The 22623-nt window shown below is 38.5% G+C and overlaps 2 protein-coding genes and 1 long non-coding RNA gene across 6 annotated transcripts; 1 reads left to right on the top strand and 2 right to left on the bottom strand.

Annotated features, from left to right (window-relative positions):
- Positions 1-4: 4 nt before the first annotated feature.
- Positions 5-5893, top strand: LOC145423325 (uncharacterized). Its single transcript, XR_013904376.1, has 4 exons — positions 5-988; positions 4837-4945; positions 5072-5131; positions 5400-5893. It is a non-coding gene; the product is annotated as an uncharacterized LOC145423325 (long non-coding RNA).
- Positions 5894-9481: 3588 nt separating this feature from the next.
- Positions 9482-12702, bottom strand: mtg2 (mitochondrial ribosome-associated GTPase 2). The gene is made up of 6 exons (XM_080295630.1): positions 11787-12702; positions 11492-11639; positions 10688-10803; positions 10346-10564; positions 10113-10251; positions 9482-9981 (listed from the first exon to the last, which is right to left on the bottom strand). Exons 1-6 carry the CDS (start codon positions 12015-12017, stop codon positions 9608-9610), a joined length of 1227 nt encoding a protein of 408 aa, XP_080151756.1. The 5' UTR covers positions 12018-12702; the 3' UTR covers positions 9482-9607.
- Positions 12703-12906: 204 nt separating this feature from the next.
- On the bottom strand, positions 12907-22322 carry LOC145423322 (calcium-responsive transactivator-like). Of its 4 annotated transcripts, none has more exons than XM_080295626.1 (11): positions 21774-22322; positions 20981-21057; positions 20808-20892; positions 20492-20624; positions 19807-20055; positions 18879-19043; positions 17139-17240; positions 16538-16630; positions 16322-16441; positions 16093-16220; positions 12907-14864 (listed from the first exon to the last, which is right to left on the bottom strand). In XM_080295626.1, the coding sequence occupies exons 1-11, from the start codon at positions 21840-21842 to the stop codon at positions 14838-14840; spliced, it is 1248 nt and encodes a 415-aa protein (XP_080151752.1). In that variant the 5' UTR covers positions 21843-22322; the 3' UTR covers positions 12907-14837. The 4 variants fall into 4 exon arrangements, with proteins under 4 accessions (XP_080151752.1, XP_080151753.1, XP_080151754.1 ...); XM_080295627.1 differs by lacking the exon at positions 21774-22322 and adding an exon at positions 21629-21721; XM_080295628.1 differs by lacking the exon at positions 17139-17240.
- Positions 22323-22623: the final 301 nt, after the last annotated feature.

Below are 22623 nucleotides of genomic sequence, written 5' to 3'. Positions count from 1 at the left end.
GCACTAGGAGGAGAGGGAATGATTTTTTTGGCCATGCTGCTGTTTACAGGTAGGACACATGATCAAAATTAATCAAGTATTATGAATAAGATAACTTGTAAATGTTGTTGTTATAGCTAAAGATGATCAATACATAAAGACAAAAATACAATTCTCCTGTGAGTTTTCTCTTTTAATGATAAGTAGCAACTTTAACCCTGATAATGTTATGGCAAAAAAAAGTTTCTCTGGAAAAGAACATAAAAAGAGTTTGATGAGTGCTTTAAAAAAAAAAAAAAAAAAGCAGAAAAACTACTTTGTCAATGAAACTAACAAAATATCTTATTTTAGTCAAAGACTTTCTTTTTGAAGGAAAAACATAAATAAATCAAAATCATAATGTGATACACAATTAGAGTTTTGGGTTAAGTTTTTTTCCTTCTTTTTTTTTTTAATTAAACTGGCCTTAAAGATGTCTTCCCTGATGCAAGTGAATAATAACTAATTATTACTTTAATACTTTAAGGCCATATGCATTTCTTTGTGTGGTTTTTATGTTTTAGGTTTATTTTCTGTGGCTTTTCTGATGTTCTGCAAGAAAGAGACTGTAAAAATCCAAGATAATTACCTTGAAGAACAACTGATGACGTTTAACATTGACAATCCAGGATCAGGCTGCCCAGTAAATACTTTATCATAAAATTACATATACTTTCTTTTTACTGTATGCTAATACAAGAACACGTATTTGCACACAAGCACAGACACTTTTTTGTGAATATTTGTTGATTCTCTTATTGAGTGACTTTTTTATGTATATGAGCCTATTAAATTCTTTTAAAAGTGATTAAAATAACTTACAATTTATTGAATGTATGTAAACTCAATTGTGACTGGTTTTGGTGGAAAAACTTAAAACACTATTACTATTTCTGAAGCAGGTGTCGGGAACCAAAAAGAGAACCAGATGCAAGAAATATCTCACGTTAAAACTGTCACAACGAATCCAGTAAGTGTTGCAAAATATATATTTTTGTAATAATACAATTTTTTAGCTGTTTTTTTTTTTTTTTTAATGAGTGGCTCTGAATTGCAGCCTGTCACAAATCATTCAACTGTGATGCATGGCCACTTAGAGGAGTATGACATGTGCGAAAATTAATTCCTGCAAAAGTCACAAAGTCCAAATAAAAATTGGCATTGGACACTTTTATTATCAACTATCACTACTGGACAAATTATAAAACTGTTCTTGTGATATTTTAGGTTGTATGTTCAACAAATCTTGTGAAAAGCCCAAAAGGAGCAGGCAGTTGCTATACAAGGTGCCATCATTGTAACATAAATCCAAATATAATGTGTCTTAATCGTCTGTGCCATTGAACTTATTTTTTACTATTACCTCGCAGGTTCTCTCAAAAAAATGAGTGACCGCAATTTACTTTGAGCTGATTACACACATATCATCCTGTTAAAAAAACATTAAACCTGAAATAACACAAAACTGTCCTAAATACAGGTGCCAATAAATATAATTAGAATATCATCAAAAAGTTGATTTATTTCACTAATTCCATTCGAAAAGTGAGACTTGTATAATGGTTACATTCATTCCACACAGACTGATATATTTCAAGTGTTTATTTCTTTTAATTTTGATGATTATAACTGACAACCAATGAAAACCCCAAATTCAGTATCTCAAAAAAGTAGAATATTACTTAAGACCAATACAAAGAAAGGATTTTTAGAATTCTTGGCCAACTGAAAAGTATGAGCAAGTACAGCACGCAATACTTAGTTGGGGCTCCTTTTACCTGAATTACTGCAGCACTGCGGGATGGCATAGATTTGATCAGTCTGTGGCACTGCTCAGGTAAACGGTAAATGCATTTGTATTAGAGATGGCACGATACCACTTTTTTATGTCCGATACCGATACCGATATCATAAATTTGGATATCTGCCGATACCGATATGAATCCGATATAGTGTTTTTTAAATATCTTGCTGCATTTTGTATAAGTTCATACTCAAGTTTAAAACAACAACTACACTAAAGCTATTCTGTTATACCTGTATGCAAAAAAAAATATTTCATAGTTCAGCAATACTGATCAATCTAATAAACTTAAACCTACACCATCCTCCCTATTCTGGTATTTTAAAGAGTACTTAGCATAAATATTAAGCAACCTAACTAATAGGGTTCCAACTCCCAGCAACAACAAAAATAAATAAATAAAAAATAGGGAACCACCCCTCACGCTCCACCTCATGATGCTTAATCGACGTAATCAACCTTAATTTGATGCAGTGTGAAAAAAAATGCACAGAAATCAATTATTTTTCAAGAAATATTAAATAGATTCAACATCTTTCTTCAACAAAATTGCAGACTGCACAGATGGTACCTTCCCAAAGGAAAAAGTACTATAGCTTACTAGGGTATATATATTAGACTTAATAGTTACTATATACAGTAATTGACTTCTATTCATTTTACATCAAATTAAAACTTTGGGTGTCAGATAATTATTTATTAAAAGCTAGACATTTTAAATGAGAATAAGAAAGAAAAGTATGTCTTTGTGCCCCCTTTTCCCTGTTAATGCCCTATTGGCCCCCCTGGCTAAACTTTGCTAGATCCGCCCCTGCACAGTTACCAGCGTCAGCTACGTAGAAAAAGATCCTGGAGTAGAAAGTAATATTAAATACATTCTAACAATAGCTTATCAAGCTTAAACGTGCTGCTGTTGTTCAGCTGCTGGTTTCCTCTTTCTGGTGCAAAGTGGGCCAAAAGCAAACTAGAGACACGGACTCGCGACAGAAAAGCCGATCAGCTGATCATTAAGCAGTTTCATGATTGAAGTAGCAGCAGGAGAGGCAGTCGCTTGTTAAGCTTAACGCAGGAATCCTTTACAAACATTCAGAGATGGACTTACACACTTGCTTTACTTCTCTCGGGATAACTTTGTCGGAGATGAAATGCCGGGTTGCTAGCGAAGCTCCACATGCTATCCAGACCACCGACAGGTCCCGTGATGCATACTGCTCCGACGTGCTAACGTTCTGAGGTGAGTTACGGCGTGTTGCAAGTTTTGTGAGGCGTTTTCGTGATATTTAATGGATCGGATTACATTTTTTATTTTTCTCCGATATCCGATCCAGTAATTTAGGTCAGTATCGGACCGATACCGATACGTAATATCGGATCGGTCCATCTCTAATTTGTATAGCGCTTTACTTAGTCCCTATGGACCCAAAAGTGCTTTACACTACATTCAGTCATCCACCCAATCACGCACTGGTGATGGCAAGCTACATTGTAGCCACAGCTGCCCTGGGGCACACTAACAGAGGTGAGGCTGCCAGACATGGCGCCACCAGGCCCTCTGACCACTAGGCAACGGGTGAAGTGTCTTGCCCAAGGACACAACAACCGAGACTGTCGGAGCCGGGGCTCGAACCGGCAACCTTCTGATTACAAGACGAAACTCTTGAGCCACAATCACCCCACTGAGAGCCCAGGTTGCTCTGATAGTGGCCTTCAGCTCTTCTGCATTGTTGGGTCTCGCAAATCGCATCTTCCTCTTCACAATACCCCATAAATTTTCTATGGGGTTAAGGTCAGGTGAGTTCGCTGGCCAATTAGGAACAGGGATACCATGGTCCCAGATACTGGTAGCTTTGGCACTGTGTGCAGGTGCCAAGTCCTGTTGGAAAATGAAATCTGCATCTCCATAATGTTGATCAGCAGCAGGAAGCATGAAGTCCTCTAAAACTTCCTGGTATATGGCTGTGTTGACTTTGGACCTCCGAAAACACAGTGGAGCAACACCAGCAGATGACATGGCAAGGGTTAGGGTTAAGGCGAGACCCTTCTGACACTGTCTGTTGTTCAACAGTGGCTTGACACAAGGAATGCGACAGCTGAATCCCATGTCTTGCATACATCTGTGCGTAGTGGTTCTTAAAGCACTGACTCCAGCTGCAGTTTGTGAATCTCCCCCACATTTTTGAAGACGTTTTGTTTTACAGTCCTCTCGAGGGTGCGGTTATCCCTGTTGCTTGTACATCTTTTCCTTCCCTTTGCCTCTCTATTAATGTGCTTGGACATAGCGCTCTGTGAACAGCCAGCCTCTTTTGCAATGACCTTTTGTGTCTTGCCCTCCTTGTGCAACGTGTCAGTGGTTGTCTTTTGGACAACTGTCAAGTAAGCAGTCTTCCCCTTGATTGTGTAGCCTACGGAACTAGACTGAGAGACCATTTAAAGGTTTTTGCGGGTGTTTTGTGCACATGTAGATGCTACTTACTCCTGCTTGTGTAATGTTTTCTTTTCTGCTCTTTAATAAAACTACATAGTTCCAAGAAAATAAGTGTTTATTTGTCAAAGGTCTTTATTTTTTTACATTTTCATTAAGAATAGCCAAGTCACATATAGGTTTGGAAATTTGGACAGAAGATGTCAAAACTTTTGAATTTGGTCTTTTTCCAAGATTAACTACAAAAGTACATCAAGCCAGCTTAGCATGATGGGCTTGGATGACAACTGTATTTCAAACATGAAATACTGCCATGGTTTAGATTAGATTAGATTAGATGAAACTTTAATATCCCTCAGGTGGGTTCCTTCAGGAAATCTGGTTTCCAATAGCACTGCACCGACAGAAGTTACAGAATGTGAGCAGAAATATACCATATATACACATATATAAATACAGAGTATACAAAAGGGATAAATAGAATAAATAGGAATAAGAATACAAGGGAATTGCACATTTCAAGTATTGTGAGTCTATTGCACCATTGGATATTACATTACGTTTGACATTTCTTTGTTTGGTTTCTTTTCAGGTGATGAATAAAGCCGTACCTGGAGTATCCGAAATCTGCGCACTGATTTCAAAGTCCCAAAAGGAAGGCTCAATGGCACAATCATTTAGTCATGAAAATGTTACGCATGGTACAGATTATTATAATAATTATTCTTATTATAACTGAGTAAATCTGTCAGATTTTTAAAAGCAGGTGTTAAGACTTTTGCAAACCTGGTCAAAACTATTAACATTTAAATGCTTGATTTTTCCAGCCACTGGAAGCGTCCTCAAACATGGCAATGAGACATCTGCAGGGACAACCTAAGCCTGGGGTAAAGCAATATGAGACCTTTTCGTGTGAAAGGTTTTTACAGAGACTTTTGTTGCTATTGTTAAGTCATCTGAAACAAGCTAATTCATACAACTTTCTACTTCTAACTTTCAAGACTTGAATGGGATTCTGTCTATATTCTCTAAAAATTCTACTAAATAAGGCAATAGCAAAAAAGTAATAAATCCAGCAAACATAGATCTAAACAGCTAGATTCTGTTATTAATGTATTATCTCTTCTTTTTCACCCCTTTGTCTATATTTTTCAGAATTTGAATACTCTCCAGCAGGATGCTCTCCACAGATCACAACTTTGAGCTCAGTGCCAGCTCAGTACTCATAGTCTCTAATATGTTTCATAAGTGTATATTACAATATTATGAAAAGTAAGGCATTTTAAATGGCTGCTCTTGATCTAAATATTAGCTTAACAAAACGCAAAGCCAGAGTATAGCTTAATTGTGTGAGATGATAGTATGATATGATGGGGTCTGGGTTATGGGAAAAGAAAACTTGACTTTTTAGAGATGAGAATGGTTCACATGCTACTTTCACTACGATATCATTAGACAGTGATAGTGGTTAGATAGTGAATGTGGTTATCAACAGTCATAACAGGGAAATGCTTTTTACTGTAATTTTGAGTTCTCAACAGTTTTTAAGGCATAGTTTTAATTTTTCCTATGGTTAAATTTCAAGTTTACTTGCTTTCTGTGAATCCTTTCCTGTCTTGTTAGTACAAAAATGTTATTTTATGCCGTTAATCTACCGACAATCCTATAAATAAACTCCTGGAATCAGAACAAATTATGTTTTTGTGACAGGCTGTTAGTAACAAAATGCCTGAAGATACAACTTAAAAAATGTTTCTGTTATCATCAGCAAGTGCAGGCAGAGGTTTTAACAGTTTTCAAGTCTGAAGAATGGGAGTGTATGTTAACACAATGCCATAATTGTTAACTATGTAGGCCTCAATTAGCTTGTTAAATGTTAAAGTTAATGAGAGCACAATTAGAAAAGGACAGAAAACCTATGAATTGTTTGAAATGAGAAAGCATTTTCTCTCTAGAAACATGACAGTGTTGATTAGGTTTACAAAGCTGTATCTGAACAAACCCTTCTGGAAAATGTCCTTTGAACAGACCAGACCAAGTCTGGTCATAAGAGGAAACTACAGAGAGCATCAGCATAAATGCTTCATACCAACTATCAAGCATAGTGTTTTGCAGCTCTTTCAAATAACCTATTTGAGGAGACCAGCAAAAGAACAAATTTATTCTGGAAAGTGATGTAAGTACCTCTTGTAAAGGTTCATCTCTACACTTAATTAAAAGTAGAGAAATTGCTGAGTGTGCTCTTCCTGACCTTGTTTTCCCGGGCTGGCAGCTAATCCTTCCCCAGAGGCATTTGATGATATACTGGGTCATTTAACACATCACTCTGACATCAGACACTGCTTTCAGTGCTGTATACATCTTATTGACATAGGAAGTAATAGACATAAGAAGCATAAGCAATACATATACATTTATCAAACTGTAGTTTTAAATCGAATTGCTTGGGTTACATTTTTGTTTTAAATTAACTTACCCAGAGATAAAGTAAAAAGGAAATAAAATCAGCTATGAGGTGTTACAGACTTCTTAACCTCTTGTTGGTTAAGAAAAAAGATCATATATAGCGAAATTCTGGTCTACTTGATCCTTGACTTACAACACCAAACAGGACACACTTATTATGCTAGCTCGTGAAGAAAACCGTTGTTAGCTAAAGAGAAAAAAAAATCTTTTTTTTCCCCCCAGATGATGGTGAACAAACCTGAGTTGGAAGGTCTATTCATCTCTTGACCAGAAACAGGTTACAATGATATGGCAATAGAGCTGGGCGATATAAGATTTTTTCATATCACGATATGTTTTTTTCATTTCAGGCGATAAAGATATCTATTAGTAAGATTTAAATGTGCCGTTGCTCACAAGTAAAATGTGAAATAATCAGCAGCTTGTTTTTATTTAAATATTTATTTCCCATAATAAGTTCTTCCATTAAGCGGACGCGAATGGATGGATGAAGTTCAACAGGGTAGATGTACTTAAGGAACATGAGACTTTTTCAGATAAATAAAGGCAAATATTGCAAACTACACAAAAGACAGCCGCTAAAGCGTTTAAGTTTCAAAATAGAACAAACGAAACAGACTACTAAATTGTCAATTCCACTTAGAAACAAAATATTAATTCTAAAAATAAATCTTAGTTTGTTTTACAGAAGAACAGACAAAACTGACTAACTTTTGTCAATATCAAATAAACTGAGAACTAAAAGGAAATTCTCAATCTCTCCTTGTTGTATAGCTTAGCTTTTCAAACAGTTTTAACAGTTACTTTAGTCTGACAAAAGCCGAATGACGAATTAGCGCTTCCAGTCAGAGACTGAGGCTACGTCCACACGTACACGGGTGTTTTTGAAAACGGAGATTTTCCGTTTTCGTTTTAAAAAATAATCCCGTCCACACATAAAGGCAGAAATGAAGGAAAACGCTGCTATGAACATGCCAAAGCAGCAGGTGGCGCTAGATTCCTAACCGTGCAGAAATGTTGGCCAATCAGAAGTCTAGAAGCCTCGGTGGAAAAAAGTAAACAAAGCTGGGGCATAGAAGCAGAGCCGAGGGACAGTAACTGTGTGTATATGTAAGCATTTAAACACTGCAGAGAGTAGTAACAAAATAACAGTAACAGTAACAGTATTGTAGAAATTCATTTCACCGAAACAATAACGTGGCGCACAGTGTGACGCATGCACCAGTTTATTGTATTTCCAGACTTGCTTTCGGCACAATTTACAGTGCACGCTACTCTGTTTTTTGTCAGACTTGAAATAGCCGAAATACCTTCACACTACGGAACTTCTATGGCTCTTCCGTTCGACAATCTCTCCGGCATTGGAACCATCATCTGTTTTCTCTTCGGTAACCTTCGGTCACGCTCGGTTGATTTTTCTAGTCGGCACACTCATTCACCCGGGCAGTACGGTGGCTGGCTGCTTCACAAACAAATACACATGTGCGGCTTGGCACTTGTGCTGTACGTAACAAGTCACGCGACGTGACGCTGCGGCTGTGATTGGTTCGGCTCTGCGCTACTTAATTTGGATTGGCAGACCTTTTTTTTTTTTTTTTTTTAAGAGGACAAGAGTGGCGAGGTCTATCGCGATAGTTTAATTTCTCTATCGAGTAAAAGTTATATCGCGATACATATCGTTATCGTTCTATCGCCCAGCTCTATATGGCAATTATTATTTGTGCCTGCAAACATTATCAAATCCTTTGTTAAAATTTAACTTTAAAAGTTGCAGCGCATCAGGGCTGTTTTTTGTTGATTCTTCCGCCCCCTGGTGGAGGTGCAGCTTTGTAAGTAAAAGCTTTTTTAATTATTTACAAACCGCATTTAGACTAACAAAATGAATATAGCTTATTAACATGGTTTGTTTTGCGCAAAGTGCACAAAGAGCTATACCATATTATAGCTAGGAATGTGGCCCATTGCTTCCACATGAAAGGAGGACCAGACTTGATAATCAAATTATAAACATTATAAATTATAAACTCAGTCAACAACGTTTATCCAACTGGCTGTACTGATTTTATAATTAGCATTTTACAAATATCTATCTCTCAAACTCCTTCTTCCCCTGGGCTTTTCGGACATAGTCTCTACTCTGACCAAGCATTTTGTATATATTTCTCCTGTTTGTTATTTATTCCTGCACAGTTGCTGCGGTGTACCCACAACGTACAATGACAATAATGGGCTATTTTACTCTGTTCAATTCAAAACTCATATAACGTTCACTGACAGAAAATTTAACACACATTTCTGAAACCACATCAGCTCCAGGAGAGAAAGCTGCAAGTCATATTTAGATTTACCCCAAAATATTAGTTTGTAGTGACACCACTTTCTAAAGATTTACACACACATACACAACCACCAATCTTTTTATGAGCTTGTAAAAATCAATTGAAGTTCCCTGCTCACCACAGTAACTGTACTAAGTTCTCCACAAACCCTCAGATGTCTTTACTTTGACTATATGGAGCTTTATTTACATAACTACCACTGAGGTTCAATAAAACATGACAAACATGCCCTCTGCTAGTTTAGCAAGGAATTCCATCTACTTTCAACTCTCAATAACTTTGTTCCTGACAAATCATATCTTAAAAAAAATTGATCAAGTAAAACTTAAAGGCAGCATTGAAAATCTCTTTTGCTGTTCATCTTTTATAAAATAATACATTTAAATATTGTATGTGTAAATACCATCATTAATTAAACACCAAACTCTTGTGTTTTATTTATTATTTTATTTATTTATTGAGAAATTAAAATACTGACTAAATTGTCCAATATAAATATTCATCATACACATTTTCTATTAAGCAAGTAGCCAGTTTTTCCTACCACTGAATCTCCCTTCACCCATTACCTCCCCCTTGGATGTAGCCATCATACAACTCTCTCAGGTGGAGAATGAGCTCCTCTGTGTTTTGTCCTGTGAGAGCTGAAACAGGGATGACCTTCTGGGAAACGTGGCTTTTAAGAGTTTCCAGCTTTTCCTGGGCCTCAGATAGGTCCATTTTGTTGGCTATGATAGCCTGAGGCCGCTGGGACAGTCCAGGTTCATACTGGTCCAGTTCATAACGCAAATGTTGGAGCTGGGTCCAGGGCTCTTGAGCCGACAAGTCCAGAACAAAAAGGAGGAAACGACAGCGCTCTATGTGGCGCAAGAAGGTGATTCCTAAGCCTCGATTTAGATGGGCTCCTCGAATAATCCCTGGGATGTCAGCAACTGCATAAAGTTAAGATAAAAAAAAAAAATCACAACATCATTCAACTTTATCATACTGTAATATACTATAATAATAACCTTTTTTTTTCTCCTACAATAGACAATTAGAATCTTTGCTTAAAACCACCCACCTGCAACTTGCTCATGATCCCTGTACTTGACTATGCCCACATGAGGATTGAGAGTTGTAAAAGGGTAAGCAGCCACAGCAGGTCTAGCATTGGTGATGGCTCTCAACAGAGATGATTTCCCAGCGTTTGGAAAGCCAACCTGATGGGATGAAAGAGAATAAAAACACTTCAATACATCTGCATTGATGAAAAGTCTGACGCCAGTTTTCTCTTCAGAAACAGGGTCTGCTCACAAGTCCAGCATGTGCCATGGTACGAAGCTCCAGTTGAAGGAGCCGCTCCTGGCCTGTTATTCCAGGAGTAGCTGTCATTGGAGAACGGTTTTCATTTGACAGAAAGAATCTGTTCCCTTTCCCTCCAGCCCCTCCAAATGCAGCAAGATACTCCTGACCATGCTCAGTCATGTCCAGTATGGTTTTGCCCAGCTCCTTGACTACAGTTCCTAATGGTACCTTTACAGATTTAAAAAAGCAAACACACACACACAAAAAAAACATCACAGGAGAGGTTAAGTAAGGTCAGGCCAGACTCATGATCAAAGTGGGTGCCATTTATGATGAAATGCAGGGACTCACACGAATGTAGGTTGGGCTGCCATTCCGACCATAACAGTTCTTGCTGCCTCCCGATTCCCCATCCTCCCCCTTGTAAAGTGGAACTACTTGTGCTAATGATTTGACAAAGCGGTCAGCTGAAAGCAGACAAAAAAGGAATACGTATAAAAGCATGAAGAAACTCATTCTTATTGAAGAATTTATTGTCCATTTGATCCTGGCTTTGGTTCCTGTCTATACACACTCACCGGCCACTTCATTAGGTACACCAGGTGCTCATTAAAACATATATTTAATCAGATGGCAACATCTTAATGTATAAAACATCTTGACACGGTCAAGACCAATTGCTCAAGTTTAAACAGAGCACCATATGGCGAAGAAACATGACTTAAGTTGCTTTGAATGTGACTGGATTGTTGGTGCCAGGAGGGCTGGTGTGAGTATTTTAGAAACTTGTTTACTGGAATTTTCCAGCACAATGGTCTCAAAGATTTATACATAACAGTCTTGAAAAGAGAAAATATCCAGTGAGCAGCAGTTCTCAGCAGGTGAAGATGCCTTGTTGATTTCAGAGGTCAGAGGTGAGCTGATAGGAAGACAACCTGCTGAACCTTGAAGCAGTTGGGCTACAGCAGCATAAAAACTACATCGGGCGCCACTCCTGCCAGCTAAGAGCAAAAAGCTGAGGCTTCAATTCACACAGGCTCACAGAAACTGAACAACGGAAGATTGAAAAATTACCGTATGTTTGCTCTTGAGAGTATATTGACTTCTACATAGCAAATAGTGCAAATAAACATTCCTGTAACCAATCAAACTTACCCTTTATAATGATGCTTCCTCCGTCACCTCCATTCCCTCCATCCGGTCCACCCCACTCTTTCCGAGGCTCACTGTGAAAGCTGCTGGCCCCTTTACCCCCTGACCCAGCCACCAGCTTCACACGGCGGTGGTCCACAAAGTGACGGGTCTGTGAGGCGCAAAAAGAAGCAATGTCACAGTAGAGTGAACCATGCTTACGACTCTGATAGTCTCCACGACAGGTGTGTTTATGCTTTGTAAATATGCAAATATCCTGAGAAATAAGACGTGTAAAATACGCTTTAACTTAACATACCAGTTTCTTTTCAGACATCTCCCTTTTCTTGGAGTTTCCGCGGACTTTGGTGCACAGTGTACTCGAGGTGCTGACATCTCTGACACCGCCGACTTTCCTACTACAAGTCACAGAACTGAGTGTGAGGGGGCTCAGCTCACCTCTTTCGACCTTTTGTTCGAAAATACATCTTAAAAGTAATTCCGAGGATGGTCGGCGAGGGATTTTAAATCGAGACAACGCTGCCAACATTATAGCGTTCAACAAACAGACACCGGTTACAGTTTTAAAGTAGCTAAAAGCGATCTGTCAATGTCACGTCGACCGTTTACGTTAATACGCATCTCCACCAGCGTGATAAACAGGAAACTATCGGGGAACTAGGTAAGGGTTTATCAAATCTAAACGTCCATTCATGGATTTTCCTTGTATATGTATAATTATTTGGCGTTTCCAAAACGATCGCAACTACCCATCACACGTTTACCGACTACGACCAACACATGTACGGAAGCCCCACCGGTCAAAATCAGTCTTTGCCGTTGCTTTGCGGTCCACTACCGCCACCTGCTGTGCTACAAAAGAAAAGGAAACCCCATACCTGAACCGCCAAAGAACTCATATTTTCAACTCAAAACTCTAAAATGTGTCTACCTTAACAAAAAAAAAGGGCTCCTGAAGTTTGGTTGTGACCTAACCATGTTGCAATCTACACATGATGGAGACTTTATTAAGTAAACCTTACAAGTACCAGGTTGAAACCCCCTTTTGCCTTTAAAATTGCCTTACTTCTTCTTTGAATAGATTTAAAAAGCTGCCTTCCTCTTAGCTCAAAGCAGTTTGGCCATTCTTCTCTGGCGACATTTTTACTCTGAATTGCTCTTCACTGGATATTTTCTCTTTTTGAGACCCTTCTTTGGAAACCCTAGAGATGGCCCACCAGGCACCAGCAACTACAAAGTAAAGAAATCACATTTCTTCCTCATTCTGATGCTTGGCTTAAACCTGAGCATATTAAGTTGTCTAAATTATTGCCTAGTAATCTGAAGAACAGGTGTGCCTAATGAAGTGACCAATGAGCATACAATGAAATATTAAAGAATCTCTGACTCACGTTCAGATGACAAAATCCAGACACACAAAAGGTGAATGTCAATTTATTTTTGTATAGCAAATAGTAACAAAAGACAGCAGAAAAGATCAGGCGATGCAGTCTTACAATAGATAAGTAGATAACATTCATATTTGGATTATGCACATCAAACTCTCCTTCTCGCACATCCACACACACCGACACGCACACTAACAAGGCATACCACCCATGAGTGATGACACACTACGTAGAACTGGAAAACAACTTGCCGCACATGTTTGGTTCACAGTAAAAATGAGAAACTGATACCAATTTAGAGACGCCTGTGATTGTCAGTGTTGTGGTACATAGTTAATCAGCTGTTTGACAGCCAGGTATCTCCCATCCTTGATAACCCCTGCAGAATGACCACAGTTGTTGTGTTATTCTTCCCCTCTGAGGTAAGTTGAGTTACAACAAGATGTTATAACAGAATACTGCTAAGTTGGACCCTCACAACCACAGAAATAAAAAAAAAGTTGTCTGATTTCTTTTTAACTAAATAAACAAAGAAATAACTTGCAGATAGATCGATCGATAATAAATATGAAAAAGGTAAATTCTTGTACATGTACAAAAATTATACTGCTGCAACAATTGTATTATTTTTCTTACATGAATTCCTTGATCTAATACAAATAATAGCAATAAAAAAATTACAAAGAAAAAAACTGCTAAAGTAGTAAGATTTATGTTTGATATATTCACATATCTGCCTCTAAGTCACGTAAATAAAGAAGTAATATTCTTAAATAGTCTATCACATTCTGTTCTTTTCCTGTAACATAACACTGAATAATTTGAGACAAACGATCTCTGTCTTTATCACAGCTGTATGTAAAAAAACAAAACAAACAAACAAACAAAAAAAACTACATATAATCACGTAAAGTTCACCGTAAGAGCCAACCTCAACATGACTGACGGAGCTGAGTGTATTGCACTTATTGAAGTTGAGGTGCAGGACATGTTACTGTTCTGTTCCTGTGTTACTTTGGCTTTTTGAGTATCATCTCTTAAAAACAGCCTGAATCACGCTACGATACAAAATATTAGACAATACATACACTGTCACTGTAAAATAAAGTGCAGACAAAGTGGCAATGCAATTTTATGTAAAAATCATTACTTTATGGCATCAGAGCGCAACACTCCTTACCTCTGCACAGACGCTATAAGCCGGCGCAGAGCGATGCCACTCAAAATATAGTGTCAAAAATACTACCACGATGTAAGATTATCATGGACAATGATACACATTGTTAAGTTTTCGTCTGTCAACTATCTATTATGTCGATTACCTCAGCAAGACATATGTAGAGAGTGAAAACACATAATGTTATACCACACAGCAACACATCACAGTTTGACTAACACAGACAAACCCCATGATCAAGTCAGGTTTAACGACCAACATTTTCACCTTTTTTTAAGGATGTACCATGAGATATAACAGTGTTTATACCAGGAATAAGAGCAAGATTTATAGTCTTCTATCAAATATCAAAGAATATTCTCTTCAAGGCTAATAAGCTTTTTTTTTGTACTCCCACAGTCTCACTTGCGCTGTGCACCAAAAATAAAATAACATCAAAAGCTCTTAAAACAATAAAGGTAGGGGACAGAGAACAAGTTTATTTGTGCATGTGGCTGAGGTGCATGTGACAACTCCACAGCGCCCTTTTTAGTAGCTTGTATAGAATGGTTACATTAACTGCCTTGGTTTTGCAAGCACCACAACCAGCTACAACCCTGTTGAAATTAAAACGGAGGAGGGAAGCATCACATTTGACTGGATTAATTATTTTAGCTAGAATGATGATTAATGAGAGGATAATAAATCTGATGGCAGCCTGATCTAATCCCATAGCTGAGCCCAGTTCATTACTGTTGAATGTTCCATCGCACATTTTCTTCCACCAGCAAAACATTGTGCTGCCTCATTGCTGATAATTTCCATATTGACCCTGAAATTAGAAAAAATATATGTTTAATTGGATTTATTTATTTATTTATTTATTTATATACTGCTTAAAGTTGTGGTTGGACATTTACATATACTCATCATGGGCATAAATTTAAAGACAATATTTGGTTTTTAGTTATTTTTTGAACTGTTCTTTTTGGTGGAATGACTCTAACATACATCTTCAAGATGTAGACCGATACTTAAAACAATGGGAAATGTCTGGGAAACTCTAAAGTGGAGATCTAAAAAGGAGAATTGTAGATTTAATCAAGTTGGGACGGTCTCTTAGAACCAATTCAAAACAGCTGTAGATTTCAGGATCATTAATTCAAACAATTATAAATAAATATAAATTATTCAGATGTGTCACGACTTTGCCAGGATCTGGAAGAAGACCAAAATGTCACCCTCAGATGAGAGGAAATTATTTAGGATATTCAGAAACAACCCAGGGAATTCCCAAGGTTCAAACATGAAATGAACTGGAATCTGAAAATCTGAAAATCTTTGGACTATGCTTAAAAGGTTCTCTGCTGGGAAACCAGCCAATTTAAATTAACTCCACCAGTTCTGCCAATGAGAGCAGCCAAATACTGAACTTGGATTATGTCAGAAGCTTGTTGATGGCTACTAGAAGTGTCTGGTTGAGGTGTAAATTGCTAAAGAACATTTAACCAAATACTACTGGAGATGTAGGTATATATTTTAGTCTGTATATAACATTTTGAGCCTGTGTGGATTACAGAAAACCCAAAAATTATTTCAAAGATGTGCACCCAATTCTTGGTTTTTAAGTCATTAAAGAAGCATGTACATAAGAACAAGTTATTCATTAAAGATGCATGCTCTCCACCGTGGGAAATGAACAGTTACACCATATTCATGCTGATGATGAATGCATGTAAACGTCTGACCACAACTGTCTGCATGGTGCTTTCAGAGTATATGTTTCTATTAGTACTAAAACAGACACACACTACAACATCTTTTTTTACTTCACTGGTCCTACATGAATCTGATTTTCTGTTGCTCTGTGTAATTATATAAGGAAACAGGAAACAGTGTTTTAGATCATGGTCAAATTCAATTACAATCCTTTGAGACAAAGGGGGTCTAGCAAGGTCCTGTGTTATTTTATTACTCTTGTTTCGTGCACAGACTTGTGCCAGTATGTCTATACCTAAATAATACATACATTTTGCTTTAAGTTAAAACATCTCATGTACCTGTTCATAGGAGAACGGCCTCTGCGTCTGCGCTCCAGGGCCTCCCTGGGAAGATCGGTAGGATCCATACTGTTGGCTTTGACTCTGCTGATACTGAGAATATTGAGATGATCCTCCCTGGACTGGACCTGTAGCACAGGAGTTCAATTAGGTGGATGTTTTCAGTTATTTTATGTGCGTGTTTAAATTTGCCTGGATGCACAAAAACGACTGTATGAGTCACTCTCACCATATCCCTGGGGCTGTCCACTGTAGCCTTGTTGAGAAGAGTACTGCTGTTGGCTGAAGGCTTGCTGCTGGCCAGAGCTCTGTTGATACTGGGCCTGCTGTTGACTGTACTGAGAGTTCCCTGGAGGTAGACATATCAGATGCACATTACTATAGTTAAGTATTTATTTAAACAATAAAATATAGAAATGCAATTTAAATTAAGAAATGTTATTACCTCCTTCATAGTAATGTTGTGAGGATTCATCAAATGATCTATCATACCCTTGTTCCCCATAAGAGGACTGTTGATATGAATACTCCCCGTGACCTGCAGAGAACACGATTCAACACATGCAAAAACTCCTCTGCTAAGGCAAAATCCAGTGACAGACGAAAGAGAAGTTATTATTTGCAGGTTGCAGCTGAAACATTCATAATAAATGTCTGTCAACAAATTTTCACACGAACACCATTTTGCCAGCCTTTTCACTTCAACGTATTACACAAAGCATTTTTTTTTAAAAAAAACCACCCCAGATGAAGTTTGAGCTCTCTCTGTGACACGCTGCTATATCGCTCTCTGAAATCTGAAATTTCGGCACACCAAAGGGGACAGTATGGACACAGACACAGTGGCAGAAAATAGACCAATGTCAGAGTTTTCAATTTTTTTTTCATTACTTTTGTCTCCCACAGTGAAAAGTTGGGAGGAAGAGCTTCAGCAATAAATCTGGCTCAGGCCTGTAGGACAGTGCTAAAGGGAAATGGAATGACCTACAATGCGGGTTGTGTGTTTGAAAGCTGTGTGTATGAAGTTTATGGATGTGCACGATTACCATCAGGGTAATACTGCTGGTTTATGGGCTCGCTGGAGCTCTGAGTGTGTCCATACTGCTCTCCGTAGAACTCGTCTTGTCCCATGTACTGCTGTGCAGATCCTGCAAGACAGGTAAGACCATGATTGGTTAAACAACTGGTCAAACCAACTGGCCATGTGTTGGACATGGCTGTGGCCAGGAGAACTAAAAATAGCTTAAAATAAAAATAATTAATATTACAGTAATGATGTTTTATAACTTATGTGTAAATAGAGTACTGTACAAGTCACTGAAAATGATTTTCAATAGATTAAATTGATAATATTAAATAAAAATAATATGAAGGAAGATTTATTTTTTTATCCAAATTTTAGATTTAGTAATTGAAGTGAAACAATTGCACTGCTTGGTTGAATGAAAAATGCATGATATGCAATTTTTGAAGATAAAGTGTGAAGTACAGAAGGTCTGTTATTCTGGAAAATTAGGATTTGTTTGGTGGTGGTGTGCAGAAACTCCAGATTCCACTTCCGTTTTGTTTTTTTTATCTGAACTGGATCTTAGAGAATAAAAAAAATTACAAAATAACAAGTACTCTGAAAACTGCAACAAAAGTCAGCATAGTCTAATCTCCCTTCAATCTACAACAAAGCCAAAAATTCCATACAAAGATGGGCAGAATCACAGAACGCACTCATACCAAAGCAATCTAAAACATACAGTTGTGGTCAGAAGTTTATATTCACTCACCATGGGCAGATGCCATGCAAATTTCAGGGTTTTGATGATTTTTCTGGGGTGGAATGATTGTACAACATACATCTTTAATTCAATAAATTCAGATTCACACAGGTTCAGACAGGTTACAATATATACATACATCCACACTAATATTTGGTTTCAGTTTCATTAAATTAACAACAAGTGCACTAAAGACAACTGATTGCTGTACAATCATTCCAAGAACAGTTCAGAGAAATCATTCAAATCATTTGAAACACCAGATTACCATGACATCCATGTCCATGATGAGTGCATATAAACTTCTCACCACAACTGTACATGTCTTTTGCACTTCCAGATATGACCAATTAGCTATAGATAATCAAAATATCCCTTCCAGCTGCTGCACAACCAAAGGCTGGTGGGAAATCCACACAGCTTAACCATGGACACAATATTCCTGTAACACACATCTATCTGGAAGCACTTCACACTATAATGCAATAGGGTACGGCCTGTTGCACTGGAATTAGTATCACATGCTTCTTCTAAATCTAAGTTACTACATGCCTTCAAAGCCTGCACCCTTTGAAAGACACAAAGGGACAGAGTGGAGCTATTATTAGGCACGCACTGACATTGCAAGTTAGGTGATTTACAGAGATGGGAACTTAAAGTGACACAAGTGATACATCTCCAGGCTACTTCTTAAAGTTACAGGAAGGCAACTAGAGCCTACACAATTCCAGATGTCTAATATCACTCTCGTTTTATAATCTTGGAACATCATACTACCAATACTACCTACTTATCAGGGGCTTTTGCAGCAACTATGGCTTTCATCTCAATCCATCTCAAAACTTAGATACTGGCAACCACCGTCACACTTGGAAGACCTGGAAAACTATTCGCCAGACATTCAGGTGTTCACACACAACCACCCACACAAGTGTACATAAGTACACAAATCAGTCCAAATAAACTCACTGAAACAACAGCCATACCAAAGCAGCATAAAGAAATCTTGCCACCTACCTTGCTGAGAAGAGCGGTAGGATCCCATGGGCCTCTGAGACATCATGCTGTTTCCTTGACTGCCCTGACCCATCATGCCCATAGCCTGCTGTCCCTGATAATGTTGCCCCCCAGCTTGGGCTGAGGAGTAGTGTGGTGTGGCAGACTGCTGGTGCATCATGGAGACTGTGGAGGAGGTGGGATTATTTGGGGGGAGGGGGAGATCTTGTACATTAATATATAGAGATAAACTTCATCTATAATGCTGATAAATCCTGCTTATGCTTCAGAATGCACAGCCTTCTGGAGCATAAGCAGAATTTCCAGATCTGAGCCTGACAGAAATGTGTATAGTTACACAAACAAACAAATGTAGAAGGAGGTCCAAGGCAATCAGGACACAAGAGGAAAGCCAAAAGGGATCCATAGCATACAGCAGTCAAGGGTCTTTTAAAAAAATATCTTTAAAGAAATGCTTTCAAGATGCTGCTTTAAGTGTAAACAAAGCCAGCGAAGTCAGCACATTAACAGAAGTACGATAAATACACACGGACATCCAGGGAAAGGAGGGGTGCATCTCAAAAAGTAGGAGAAGTTAAACCTGAAGCAAAGGGAAGAAGGAGGGAGGCAGGACACCTCACTGATGAACTGAATGTGTTTCGTATTTGTCTGTTACACAGGAGGAAAGTTTAAGATATGCATGCAAGCATGTTTTTTATGCAAGCTCAAAAGGGGCACAGCTACCATGTACAGTATTTCACCCTGAAAACTTGAAAATATTATTTTCATCATTCCCATCCTCTAAATGCCAAATCTTGTATAATACACATAAACAAGTAAAAAACAAGTACGGCATCTTGCATCTCGAGAGATGGTAACTCCTGACTATCAGATCATGATGGTTTAGAGACCAATTCCTGATGACTGGGCTTTACGATACCTGGCTCACCTTGGTTGGAATGCATGTTGAGGTTGCTGCGGGAGGAGGAAGAAGAGGATGAGGATGTGGAGGAAGAAGAGGAGGAAGAGCCATAACCAGGCCCAGGGCCCTGGATCATGCTGCCCTGGGAGGAGGGCGCAGCGTGGCTGTACCCAGGGACCGAGCTGCCATAGCTGCTTGCTGGCAGGCTGAGGGAGGTGGAGGGAATAGCCGACTGCACCTGACCAGACTGCTGCTGCATGGGGGCATGGTTGGGCCCTGACAACACACACGCACAGTCAGAGCAGCCACCACACATTCCCCTGTGGTGCCATGTCATGTTAACCACGGCCCCACATTCAGTTCATCTTCACAGGAGACGTGCATGGTTGAACAAAGGTAGAGTAACGCACGTTAAGGATGTGTGTATATTTTTTTCACAAGAAGAGGGAATATAGTAACATAACTGTGAAACAATCTGACTCATTGGCTGAACTTAAAACCACAGATACTTAAAGGCAATGAAGCAATATAGAAGTGCGGGCACTGTGGCAGACAAGACATGGTACTGTGTCTGCAGACAAACATGCAACTAAGTCAGAATCAGACGAGCAAGCAAGACACTGGACAGACAACAAAATCGGGAGGCATCTTTGGGCTGAAATAAGTGATTCAGGGCTTATCTGTAAAACACAGGTATGCAATTAACTCTCACCATTACTCATTTGGCTCTGCATCATTGATGTCGGGGGCAGTGCTGGTCCCATGTTGTCATTGAGGTTACTTTGAGCATGTCCCCCACTCTGGCCCATCCCTCCAGGACCCAAAGACATACTGGAAGTCGGAGGCTAAAGGTGTAGAGACGTAATATTTAAGTAGCGGCAGTCATAAATGATATGCAGTTCATTTTTTTCACACTGTATTTATATGCATCTATTTTCTGTTTTCGATTAATGTTCTATTTTCTCAGTGGACACAGTGTATACTTATATTTCATAGTTGCCATTACTGGAGTCACAAATCACACTTACCGCAGGTAGTAATGACTGCATGTTCTGATTTGAATCAGCTATTGTGGCCAAGTAAACAAGATTTCTGTGCAGGATCTGCTGATACCTGGAGGAAGAAGAAGAAGAAAACCAGTCTTAATTGTGCTTTGATATTTAGCAGGTATTGGTCAGGGAGGAAAGACGAAACCACTTACTGTGTGCATTCAGCCGTCTTGCCTTTGCTTTGGTAATCCATTATGCACTGTATTAAATGATGATTTTCATCCAGCATCTTTGGAAAATAATAAAACAACTTCATTCCACTGTATCTGAAGTCCTATAAGTGTATAGTAAATTATTAACTAACAAATACTCTATTAAAACAGTGCTGTGCTTGATTCTCAGAACTTTATCCAGCCCTTGAGTGTTTTTTTCTGGGTCATCTTTTTCATTTTCTTTTTATATAACAGAGCCAAAAGAAGAACTCATTTTTCACTGTCTTTATTTAGGACGCCGGTTGAAAGTCTGGCTTTCAAGGATAGGGTTTACGTTTTACTTTCGCGCTAAACGGTTCAATCAAGGATAAAAGCGGTGCCCTAGGACATATACTGTAACACCTGCCTTCAATTTCAATCTATAGCCTACTTAATTAAACACCAGGGCAGAGCTGCTGCTTTGAGAATTCTTGTTAACCATCTTGCGAGGAAATAAAACTGATTTCCAATTTCTCACACAAAAATATTCCCATTCGTCTCAAAATATCTGCGAGGATGACAGACAGCATCACCAAGAAAGCAGAGATCCAGCCGGCGTTAAGCCGAGCGCTCGTCTACATCACCGCGATGGCTTTGTTTGGTTCGCACCTTCAATTGACTGTAACGTTCCAATACCAGTTGCCATTTCTTTGATATTCACCACTGGCTACTTTCTCTGCACTGGAGGGGGATCACATACTCCCATGCTAGAATATCTAAATAGAAATGTCGCGACGTTTTAGGATTTTTTTACCTTTTGAATGGTTTGCTGTGTCACCTCCCCTTTACTTCTGGGGCGCGCCGATGAAAACGCCACCGACATTTTGTCATATGGGAAATAAAAGAGCCGCTTTTATTCTAATATTTATTATCTCGAGCGCAGCCTTCTATTTGGTTACATAGTTTCTCCATTACCAGGAATAGGGGTACTGACCAAACCAGAGCCATGTCGCGAAAGATGGAAAATTAGAAAACACTTGACTTATCTGAATGGCATTAAACAGGATTTCCCTTAAGCTATTATTTATTATCTGCGTGCAAATAATTACATGCATATAAAGGGATATGATGGTAAGGGACAAATCCCTCTCCCTCAGATTTTGGTATAGTCCAGGCAGTGAGTAGCCTACCACTTTCCCCTCACTGTAGACGGGGTATCGTTTGATTCAAGAAAGCAGTCTGCTTGGAGCACACGCTGCTCAGTGCGCAAAACCTTTAAGGATCAGCTGTAGCCAAAGTTGCTTTCAGCATTTCAGGAAATGTGAGAATCCCACCGTTCACTGTGGAGTGTTTACTTTTTAACAACAGCACTTGCCCCTCACGTGCTGAATCAGGGAACGTGTAATCTTATAATTCAGTGTGACATTTACGCTTTTTAAAAAAATTTTTATTGCCAGTTTATATAATCGAATCTTGAATATATTGCAAACGTTGTTTAAAGGAGTGATCCTTCTTAAAAGGACAAAGAAACAGCCATAGAACACAGATACTATCCCAGATTATTTATAATTAGGATTGTACAACTAAGAATTTTTAAATGCTTACTTGTGCAACAAAATGTCTTTTAGTCTCATAACAGGTGTATCAGCACATCCATTTTATTT

This window comes from Astatotilapia calliptera, chromosome 20 (genome assembly GCF_964374335.1).
Source record: "Astatotilapia calliptera chromosome 20, fAstCal68.1, whole genome shotgun sequence".
NCBI lineage: Eukaryota > Metazoa > Chordata > Actinopteri > Cichliformes > Cichlidae > Astatotilapia > Astatotilapia calliptera.
This window is presented reverse-complemented; position numbering and strand designations above follow the sequence as displayed.

What these genes read in the sequence shown, in the direction of transcription:
- mtg2 (XM_080295630.1), bottom strand. Translation starts at nt 12,017, where the DNA reads ATGTTGGCAGCGTTGTCTCGATTTAAAATCCCTCGCCGACCATCCTCG. An exon ending in GCAGCCCAACCTACATTCGT is followed by an intron (nt 10,565 to 10,687) that starts GTGAGTCCCTGC and finishes AAATCTGTAAAG; the next exon opens with GTACCATTAGGAACTGTAGT. An exon ending in GGATCATGAGCAAGTTGCAG is followed by an intron (nt 9,982 to 10,112) that starts GTGGGTGGTTTT and finishes AACTTTATGCAG; the next exon opens with TTGCTGACATCCCAGGGATT.
- LOC145423322 (XM_080295626.1), bottom strand. Translation starts at nt 21,842, where the DNA reads ATGTCGGTGGCGTTTTCATCGGCGCGCCCCAGAAGTAAAGGGGAGGTG. An exon ending in CACAGCAAACCATTCAAAAG is followed by an intron (nt 21,058 to 21,773) that starts GTAAAAAAATCC and finishes TATTTTCCAAAG; the next exon opens with ATGCTGGATGAAAATCATCA. An exon ending in AAGACGGCTGAATGCACACA is followed by an intron (nt 20,893 to 20,980) that starts GTAAGTGGTTTC and finishes TTCTTCCTCCAG; the next exon opens with GTATCAGCAGATCCTGCACA.